The sequence below is a fragment of the Ictalurus punctatus genome, chromosome 26 (assembly GCF_001660625.3).
Source record: "Ictalurus punctatus breed USDA103 chromosome 26, Coco_2.0, whole genome shotgun sequence".
Taxonomy (NCBI): domain Eukaryota; kingdom Metazoa; phylum Chordata; class Actinopteri; order Siluriformes; family Ictaluridae; genus Ictalurus; species Ictalurus punctatus.
In genome coordinates, this window is record NC_030441.2 from 12,205,998 (window position 1) to 12,217,510 (window position 11,513).

Below are 11,513 nucleotides of genomic sequence, written 5' to 3' on the forward strand. Positions count from 1 at the left end.
ATTCATTCATATTTTTACAGTATTTGAACAGTATAGTTAATGTGACTAGATAAGGCAGCTGTTCAAATGAAAACATGAAGCCTTGTTTATCACGGTTCCATTAAAGACATAAGAATGCATGAAACAGAACAGCAAATGAGCAAACCACATGTGTGTGAAGCTTTAAACATAAAGTTCAGCAAGCACAGCTAAGATCGTGTAAGATCATTGTGTTCAGTAACACAAAGGGTGGGGGGTGGGGGGCTATTGAAGGTTGTCCTACCACAAAGACCTGCTGAATTGTGTATAACTACATATCAGAAATAATCTTTCTTCCTGTGACTTTACTACAAAACTGGGGGGGGGACAAAAGGGAACAAAAATGTAAGTTTTTGCACATTGTAATCGGAGTTAAATATCATAACTATTTCAGTCTAAAGTTTTGAGTAAAATGTGTTGATGAGAAATGTTTTTCTTGTTATAAATAAATTACACCTTTAAGATGAGTTATAATTGTAATTGATTTGTAATCATCCATCCATCTTCAATAACGCTTAATCCTTTTCAGGGTGATTTGTAATCATTCTCAAGTAAATATGTAAAGACAGAGATATACATTCGGTTCCTCTTTTTTTCTGTGGTTGAATATCAAATGTTGTGTGCTACATGTAGTGCACTGCATACCATAAGAACCCCTGGTGTGGAGGTACCGAACCAAGAGCAATCATCAAAATGTATTATCATTAATCGATGATTAAATACGTAAACACACAAAAACCACACAAAAACAATTAATTTGTCTAAATTCAAGTCTTTAATAGGGCTTTATTTTTCAAGTTACACCTCATCAGGAATTTACACTGAAGATTCTCTGCATAAATTTGATTCCAGGGTTAAATCACAGTTTACAATATAGGTATGCTTCATCTCCTTTTCATGACAGGGATACGAAATTTCATTTTAACAACAGGAACACCCTAGAACAATACTGATCAAAGGAAATTTGAAAATTTGTTGTTTAATCTGAGCAAGAACTTGATTTCAGCATCACCAAATAAAATGATGAGGTTTGAAAATTCTAAATATTAAATAACAATGAAGACAGATATATAGATATAAGCAAAATACTAAAATATAGTATTTCCTAAACCAATAAGCTACAACACATCAAGCGTGTACTCTATGTCTATTGCTACAGTTGGGTTAACTTGATATATCAAGCGGGATAAACTGTCTTATACAGCTAACTGTAGAATGTTGATTACTTTTGAATTAAGATGCCTGGTTGTCTATGTTATTTGAAATTTTTTTTAAAAATTGTGTCTTGTTCAACCATATGGTCTGCTTATTTGGCACATTGTTTATCCGCATCGTCCATGCACAGAGGGACTAGAAACAATCATTTCTATGGCTAAACTGGTTCAATCTCAAGCGCGTAAACGCAAACAAGGGATTATGCTACACGTACAACAATTACGCTCTCTATATTTTTATAGTGATTATATAAATATAGTGTTCTATACACATACAGTAAGTACTTGGCTTTTTATTCACCCCTCACATACATACTGCATGAACCAAGCTGGATATTACAGAAAGAACAGTACACACACCGACCAACAAGTTGTTGTATTTGGTATTTTGATGAGTTATTGAGGTGAAAATGATGTTACCCTGACAGCATTGCAGAAATGATCTGCCAAATTCCCAAAACAATAGTAATAAAACATACATACATCGTTGACCTAAATGGCTAATGAAAAAAATGTAAACATTAGAATTTGACAAATTGGATCAGAATGTAAAATTAAAATTCTGGATAGAAAATGTGATTTTAAAAAAAAAAAAAAAAAAAAAAAAAAAAAGCAACTTTTTTTTTGCTAATATATATCATGCCTTATTGCTCCTCATTATATGAATCCTACTGAGAATCTTTCTTTTAGTTAGTTAGTTAGTTGTTTCCAATTCATTTGATAAAGCCAGTAAAACATTACTGCTCTAGAAAGGATTATTGAAGTCAAGTATTCTTGGGAAAAATTGCTTGGCATGTTTAAATAGCATGATGTTTACATGTGTCATTACAACTGCCCTAAGACCTTCTAACTCTTTCTTCAGTAGGATTACACTTTCCTATTGTTGAATTTTAATCTAATTTTATACTGTCAAGTCATCTGACCTTGCCCGGCTGCTGGCCTTGCTCAGGCTACTGAGGGGTCTGGTGTCCTCTATTGTCTCACTGGCTTCCACGTCTTCTTCTGCAGGCATCTCGTCATCATCCACCCGAATAACACCAGAAGCTCCTCGGGGCCCCACCATGGTAGTCTGGACATAAGAGGGCAACGTCTCGTCATACATCTTCGACCGGTCTTCTAGTGGTGCTGTCGCTCCATCTGTTTTTCCCACAAATGGTTTATAGGATGTGGGCACACACCCAGCCTCCATGCCGGCCACTTCAGTCAGGGGAAAGAAGTGTGAAACTGTTTTGTCCTCATCAAGTAACTTGTAGCCCTTGGCTTTCTGAATAGAGGACACAGCTATGGAAGGCTTCTCACCTGCACCAGATCCCTCGATTTGGGGCTGGGCTGGTTTGCGAAATGCAAAGTGAATCTTCTTGAGGCCCAAGTGGCTGATCTCTACAAAGTTGAGGAAGAGTGAAACACAGGCCACAGCTAACATAAAGATAATGAAGACAGTCTTTTCAGTTGGCCTGGACACGAAGCAGTCAACTGTATTGGGACAGGGCCAGCGGCTGCACTTATACAGTGGCAGGATGCGAAAGCCGTACAGGAAGTATTGGCCCAAGACAAACCCTACCTCAAAGAGTGTCTTGAAGATGATGTGGCAGATGTAGGTTCTGAGCAGTGTGCCTTCCAAGCGGAACTTCTTGCTGCCTTTGGTGCTGGTCTCTTTGGCCGTACGGACACTGCCCTGGTCAGGAGCAACTGGCAGCCGTTCCTCGCTCGTCTCCTGTTGTCGGCTCAGCTCTGCCTCCTCACGTTCCTTACGTTTCTCCTCCATGTGAACATGGTGCACGGCATGGCCCACATACACCAGTGATGGTGTGGAGACAAAGATGATCTGCAGAACCCACAGGCGTATGTGTGAAATGGGGAAGGCCTCATCATAGCAGACGTTCTCGCAACCGGGCTGCTGCGTGTTGCAGACGTAATCTGACTGCTCATCGCCCCACACAAACTCTGCTGCAGTGCCGAGGATCAGGATGCGAAAGATGAAGAGCACGGTCAGCCACACCCTACCGATCACTGTCGAGTGCTCATTGACTTCCTCAAGGATGTTGCCCAAGAAACTCCAGTCACCCATGGTCAACAATCAACACTATAAACAAGGAGAGCAAAAAGGAGTCAAGAGTGAGTCAATAAAGTGAGTCAATGAGGCCTATTATGGCATGTCACCCTAAAAAAGCTAACTCTGCATTAAACCCACAATTGGCATTGGCATGTTTTGAATGTCGCAGTTGGTAAAGGTTATTCTACAATTTGCAGCATATATTCAGGCGACCTAAAACTAATCCCTAACTCCAGTCATGCCGCTCCTCGTCATGCCTGCCTTGAAGTCCAAACTCAAAATTATCCATGCGTCACCTTAAGTAAAAAATCCAAAAATTAACAAATAAATAACGCACAATTGTATCAATCAGACCACTCGAAACCAAGGCAATCGTAGTAAATCAGCAATAGGTTGGTATAAAATGGGCAACTTGCCACAGTGAGAGCTCCAGAGTAGTCGTGTTCCCCCTTCTCTTGGCACTGTGTGGTATGAAGTGAATTTTTTGCTCTCTGGTTCCCACCTAAGGCCCCCTCTGCTTGTCGCACCACTGAGCAAAAGTGAATGAATCCAGTCTGATGGTTGGTTTTTAGTTTGCTTCAATATTTAAGCTGGGAGCCAGACAGCCTTTATTCAAAAGGCGACAAATGATGACACATAGGACAATGGATCCCACAAACACAAATGGGAAATGGGAACACAAATGATTTTTTTTCCTAAACAAAGAATATCAAGGACTTCACCATGCTGTTAACTTTAACTGTTAATATTAACTTTTAAACCTGTGTTTAGAAAGCAGGTTGGACTCATTTACAAAATAAAGTTTGAGCAAATTGATGAGATATTTTAAATGATGAATGCTGACCATTGGCTTTATTCTAAATTTGATAATATATGTATAGCTCGCCAATAATGAATATGACCGTCTATGGGTGGTTCCCCAATGGTATGAAAATCTTTCCTGAACTTGAAATGAATGCAAATAGATGTAGGGATTAATACTGGTATATGTGTATGTCCAATCACTAGCAGTGTGTGTGTTAAACCTATAATAAGTAATAAATTAACAGAATGGTTTGGGGGAAAATCTAACATACAACCGATTTTCCCAAATGTACCACAACAAATCAAAGCAGCCAAGACACAGTGGAGGTATAAATTCCTCCTGAGACATACAGTCACAGGGCAGCTTAACATGCTTGGAGAAGATGCTAAGACACTTCTATATACTGTGCATGAGCTCACAGACAATCACAATTGGCCAGTAGCGCTCTAATTGACAGGGTATAAAATAAATATAGTATTTATTTTCATATTAGCAGAACAAGGCTAACGTAACTAATGAATATTGAAAGCATGATAAATCACACGTTTCTTGAATATTGTAGAGTTATTACAGTTACCTGTAAAACTGGACAAAAGTTCCATTTTTATGTTTATAGTATTCTGTGGTGAAAATCCTTTTAAACCCGAAAGCACTTGATTTTAATACATTTTATATACATTTTATAAATATAATATATGCAAACCCAAAATTGTGCATTTAAGGACACCAGCTTTTTTGAAGACCATCTTTTTTTTTGTAACCCTACACAATTTTTCCATACTCACTCCCATTGCCCCTGTAAACCTTGTAAAGGTCTCGAATTTGCACATTAGAATATGATTGGCTCTTATAGTTTATGACATAATTACATTTATCTAGCATGTGTTCAGTACTAACTCAGATTTTTTTTCCCACTGATTTTACTGCTATTTATTTCCTTTATGTATTTATTTTTTAAATAAGGCAAGTCCGGTTCCAAATTTCAGAGTTTAATTAGTCTCCCCAAATAGGACATAGCACATGATAAAACATGTATTAGGACTTTAACAGTTCAGCAAGTTGAGGCACCCATTAAATGCGATGTCAGTATGACATACTAATAGGGTGGGAAAAAATATTGGGGGTAGGGTGGGGGTTAAAAATGAGAAAAATGCATGAAGATATTATTATATATGAAATATATTATTCTATGATTGTGTTAAATACATATTTCATTTTAAATAACCAAACAACTAAAAATAAAAATTAAAGTATTGATATGAATATGAAATTTCTTCAGGGACAAAAAAAGGCACAACATAGATATTTCAACTAACCTATTTGTCTCAAGAAAAGAAGAATGCAGTAGCCAGGTATCTTGAATTTGGAAACACTGTAGTAAACACTGGAAACAGTATTGTCTGCGTGCTCACAGACAATACTCGGCAACTTTTCAAAACATTTTGTAGAAATAAAATACAACACAGATAGAATTTTTAACACAAGTAGCTTTCCATTACTGACTCTTGAAGTCTGTAATAATTAACACGTTGTTCTTATCCGTGCCGGAGTTGTAAAGGCACTAGGGGTTGGTATGGTAGGTGCTAGTGGCTTAAACTCACAGCAGGGCATTGAATAGGTGTAGGGATTTCACACAAAAGCATGATGTCATGATGAAACACACCGAATCCATTGAACACATGCACTGAGGCGTGATCTTAGATTGTGCCAATGAAGCAGGCCTCAGGCAATAGCTAAACACAGGGTCAACCCTGAAACAAAGTTATCTTATTATCTGTCTACGTGCTGTCGCGCCAAACGATTTCTCCTCTTGAGGGAGAAAATAGCTGACGATTGTAAATGTGCATAAGAATAGGACACGGGAGACAGTTAGCATCAGTGTGATTAGGTACAGCAGTGAGACTATACTTTACATTATATAATCAGACCATATCATTTCTGTCTAGCTAAGAAAGAACACTATAAGAGCAAAGTGTCTACTAGTGTCTCGTGACAAGTGTCCTGTGGATGTTTCAAGATAGCGCACATTAAAAATCAGACCTGAGTGTTTTTATTTTCACAGATTTGTTTAGGAAACCCACTGCTACTTTCTTCTCGAACATTCATTACTAACCGATCCCTTTTCTCTCTCTAAAATGGTTCCATAACCATGATTCTGGTACCATGACCAAAAAGATTTGGAACCACAGTTTATCCCATACTAGATCTTGCTCTTGCCCAACTCAGAATTCCTATACACAGATGTGATGCTGGACTTCCCTCATCTCACTCTCCTGCAGTAATCCCCATTAATCTCTACACCAGTACGAGTCTTTTAATGCTTCCAGTGTGGGTCCCTCTCTTCCCTGTCCTTTGTGCATACCAGAGATACCAACTACAATAAGAAGGATTTACACAATTCAGTACGCATCCATTCCATCTAGTGAACTGAGGACTGTGAATGGTTTTCATTTGTGCAGTCTTGTGTCTGTGCAGCCAGTGTCCATGAATAATATTACGCCATGTATTTTCTCTCAAAGCATTTGGTCCCATGTTGGTCATTTAACATTTTACTTGATTGCTAAAAATGTAATTGTGCCCATTTTAGAAGTTGTACTTCACTTGAGGACTTTTAAAGTCTTTTCTACTCTTCAGTTCCACCCAGCTTTGAGCCTGAATCCTTTCAGGATTTCTTCCTTATTGTGCCTAAAGGGGTTTTACAATGTCTCTGGCTTTCCCAGTTGGCGTTCAAGATCTAGACCCATATTCTGTATCCGTAAAGCTGCTTTGTGACAATGCTATTAGTTAAATGTATTAATAAATAAATTGTAATTACACTGAGCTATACTTTGAATGTAACCAGCTTTTAACTCAACTAGATTGTGCACATTTAGTAATGTGTTCATAGTTAAAGCATGAATAAATTCAAACAGAAACCACAAATCGCTTAAGGTTCAAATTCCCTTTAGTGAATTTAAAGTGCTTTATCCTGGTAATGGTTGTGGAGCCTACTCCATTTTTGGAGACAATCATGGGAACAATGGGCACCCGGGATACACCTCAGGAGGGAGGCCAAAAGATCGCAGGACATTACAACTAAAAGTTGCTGCTTGTCAACAAGCAGTGCTCAAAGCTTGATACTATTGCTAATGAACAGTTCATTTGTAAGGAATAAAAGCTGACAGGAAATGCTGATATAAGGAAATAATCAACAATGGGGTGGGGTGCTGATTCATTATTATTGTATGCAATTTTCATGTCTTTTTTTTTTCTATAAAAGCATGCCTGTCCTGTCATATTTTATTCCTTTTATAAAAATCCACAGATTTTTATTTACACCTCATACATTTGATCTATTTATAGAAACAATTCATGCTGTGGACAAGTTAGTTCCTCACCAAACTCTCTAAGCCAAAAATGCAGTTTGAGCTGTTATCAATAAGCCATAAAACACCGTCCTAAAGACTTTCCTGCATCAGAAATGATGAGTGCATTAACCTGTGATTTGCCTTGAAGATAGAACTGCTGTCCTGTTATAGAAATTATTACACTCTCTGAGCAGTCAGAATAAAGAATTCAACAGTTCTGTGATATAAAGTGTTGGTCCATTTGATTTAATTCATTAGAAAAATAATTTTCCTCCAAACCATGAACCAAATTTGTAGCCACATATACCCTTTACGACTAGGACTGGACACCATGCTCTAAACCCATTTGGGAGTATACCAGAGGCTAGGTTACATAAGGCACATTGAATACAGTCCTTCAAATCCTCTGGGTCCTGAAATACAGTTCTGTTCCTATAATCAACGCAACCAATGACCATCCACCATACCCTGACTAGCAAATTGAGGCCTCCAGAGCTTACAATATTATTAATGTAGCTACATGGGGACAAAAGGGGTGGGTCATGGTAATCAATTGTTCCCACCAATCTGACAGGAAGTGGACTCAGGCATTCCTCTGTTGATTATGGGGTTGAGGGTGCAGCAGGAGGGAAGAAAGGCCACAGGCGACACAATAGCAAAGAGGAAAGGCAATGCATGGTAGAAAATTTGCAAATCACAAAGCAACATGAAGAGAATGAGTACAACAGAAAAGTAAGGAAGAATGTGAAATTGTTAATTGTATTCAGGGCCTCGAATTTATTAAAAGCATCATTGCAAGGGAGACTGACTTCATCTTCAGGGTTCAGGTCAGTTCTAAACCCTCTCCAGGCCAGGATTCTGACAGGCGTCTCTATGACAGCGTCACACAGGCGTCTGTGATAGGGACACACTTTGTCAGAAGATAGCGGTGGTCTCTTAGGTGTTGCTATCACACACTAGCCTTTTGTATTGCCAGGAAGCTCGTTAAAAATAGGTGATTTATTTCACACTCTCCTTCACCATCACACGGAAAACTTAACACATGAGGCCAGCAATTAAAAATATCCCACCCATATGCTCCTGCTTAGCACGTGTGTCCTAGCAACCTTCACACCTCCAAAGTATTACTGTGCAATTTAACTCAAACAAAGCTGACAGTTTAATTTGTCACAAATAAAACTGGGGACAACACTGCGCTGGCGCATACTCAACAAGAGAGACATGTTTTGCCAACCAATAGCTCAGTCTATGTGGGCATTTATGGAAATATATGAGGCACTGTTGAGGAATCCTGCACATAAATAGCATACTGAAAACATTTCCAGTTCATGCAGGAGCAGCTAGAGGATTGTGGTTAGGGGTATTAGATTCACAAGTGTAAACATAAATGTACACTCTCTTTAAGAGGCTATTAAAGGCATCATGTTTGGGGGGGTAGGGTGGGGGAGTCGGTAAGCACCCAGTTTAAAATGAAAACCATTTTACTTACTGAGTGACTCCTTTCAGGTTCTTTATGATTTAAATATATGTTTAAATAAAGCAGTGATCATATTTGAAAAACAATGAATGTTTATAACTTTTTATGAGGCACCAAAGTGTCCCAAATTTTCCAGTATCACTCACATAAATGGGCAATTATGATTTGGCTAAATGTTGACACTTCTTACAGCTTATGTAAACACTCTTCATATACAGTGCTGGGTAAATCACTCAAAAAAAGTAATCCACTACAGATGACTAATTACTACTATAAAATTGTAATCTGATTACTGCATGTAAAAAGTAATCAGATTGGACATGTACAAAAAAAAAAAAACACCTACAAAAAAACACTACAAAGTAAAACTCCTAGTACTTTCAGCAATTTTAGTGAGTGTCAATGTATGAGATGATCAGAAAAAGTTGGATTTATCATAAAACTTGCCTCGGTGTTGTCACTGTAGGACTACCAGACCAAAAAAAATATAAATCTTTTCTAACTAGGTCCGTATGGTATTGCTAGCCAAGGGGAGACACAACTAAGCTATCATTATTGGGGATTGGCTGCTACAGTGCCGTACATTATCTTTCCTAATGCTCTGCTCATATGTTCACGTAAACTGGAACTCATATAGACATTTACACACCTTGTTTTCCTGCTCAGCATCAGAGGATGTTACTGTTTCAGTTTCAACCCCTTTACTGGTTTAAAAAAATAATAAAATCGGCGTATATCTATTTTTCCCCTCACACTGACTGTGAGCTAGCGTTTTGCAGAACTGAGAGACTGTCAGCCAATAAGACACAAGTGTTTCCACGTATTTTCCTGTAAACCCTGTCTGATTGGTCTTGCTTCCGTTCACTAGATATAAAATTACAACACTGCTGTCTTCTTTTACTGATGTTCAGTTCTGTAGTGACAAATCACTCCAAGTGAAGAATTATTCAGAGCTAAAAAAAATAAAATAAAATCTTTGGGGGCAATACGTGATTTATTTTAAAAATGCATTTTACGTAATATTGTTTTCTTAACAATAGTTTTGCAATGCAAGTAACAATTTTATTGACATCATTAACTTCTACCCAACTCTGTCCATATATCATTGAAACTAATGCATGTTTCAGTTTTTAAACCCCTAATCTTTTCATTATTTAAAACAGGATTCATGCATCAGTTTTTGAGAGAGGGCAATTGATTAGATGTTTCAGCACAACCATTAACTGAGAAAGACATCGTCATGAAAACGTAGGAAAAGAATAGATGACGCTGAAGAAGGCAGAGAAAAGGAGGTTCTCCACTTTTTCCTTTGTCTACTTTGCTGAATTGCAAAAGATATTAAAGACATATTTGGTTTAGCTTTTGAGTGGGCTAATCCTCTCACTAAGTCCAAGAAAAACAAAGGGATGAGGACATGAAAAAATGTTTGCTTTTCAATACAATTAGCAGGTGCTAGGCAGCAACCCAGGTAGTGAAAGGTCAGTTGAGTTCAGGGGAGGTCAATCGACTGTGTGTGCACATTGTAAAGAGGTTGGCTAAAGAAAGACCACATGTCATCATTTTCATGTTTCCCACATGTAACACTACTGCAGTGTACTGGTGTCCCATCCAGAGTGTATTCCAGCCTCACACTCAGTGTTCCCGGGATAAGCTTCGGATCCATCGCAGTGAATGATGGTGAAGATGAATAAATGAATGAATGAAAGAATATGTTAATAAAGATGAATGAATGGATATATTAATATGAAAATGAACGAATGAATGAATGGAAGGATGGATGGATAGATGAATGAATGAATATATTAATGTTTTAACCCCCCAGAGTCACATCAAAGGCTGTTTTGGGTGCATAACTGGGCCAACATTGTTCACACCCTACTGCCAGGGGTACTAAATGAAGGAGAAGGCATTTTATCGCTGTCCACATGACCAGGATTGGAGAAGCATGATAAATAAGGTGTCTAGACTCGCTAGAGGTGTCGACAACAAGTAGGAGTGTTGTGGTCACACTTCAGCTCTTGTTCCTAAAACAGTGGGTAAGAGGAAACTTCACAGCTACTTTTTTTTTCCTCTCTAAGCCACTAGATTTGCGCATTTGTAACAAGGAGAAATGTGACAAAGATTAAAACGAAGAAATTGTACTTCTTAATAATAATGGCACTGATTGCTAAGCAAATATATGATACTGTATACAGTGTATTAAGCTAAATATATTAAGCTTTTTTCCTCCCAAGAAAAGCAGATAGGTAATGTAGATGTACAAAGAGACACATAGTATGTGTGATAAGCAGGAAAGTGTCGAAAGTCAAAAATACCCTTGAGCTCACAATCTGCAAAGGTCACAAGTTTCCCTTGCTATGCCTAAAACCAAATGAATGATCATGTGCCCACAATAAAACAGCACCAATTAAACAGTGATGCTTATGAAAGATCGGTTTGTTTTTATCCAATTTTATCGTTTTAGTGGGGTTTTTTTGCTTCTTTTGATTAACAGATTTGTTCACTAATAAGAACAAGAGGCCTCTTTCAGGATTAGCACAGTTTTGGGTGAACCAGCAAAGCTGTATTATTCCAAGATTTTTGGACCAATAAGTTACTT

General features: G+C 37.9%; 1 protein-coding gene across 1 annotated transcript; it reads right to left on the minus strand.

Annotated features, from left to right (window-relative positions):
* Positions 1 to 1,822: 1,822 nt before the first annotated feature.
* On the minus strand, positions 1,823 to 9,694 carry gja8b (gap junction protein alpha 8 paralog b). Its single transcript, XM_053676294.1, has 2 exons — positions 9,564 to 9,694; positions 1,823 to 3,315 (listed from the first exon to the last, which is right to left on the minus strand). The coding sequence occupies exon 2, from the start codon at positions 3,298 to 3,300 to the stop codon at positions 2,134 to 2,136; it is 1,167 nt and encodes a 388-aa protein (XP_053532269.1). The 5' UTR covers positions 3,301 to 3,315; positions 9,564 to 9,694; the 3' UTR covers positions 1,823 to 2,133.
* Between the last annotated feature and the right edge of the window lie 1,819 nt (positions 9,695 to 11,513).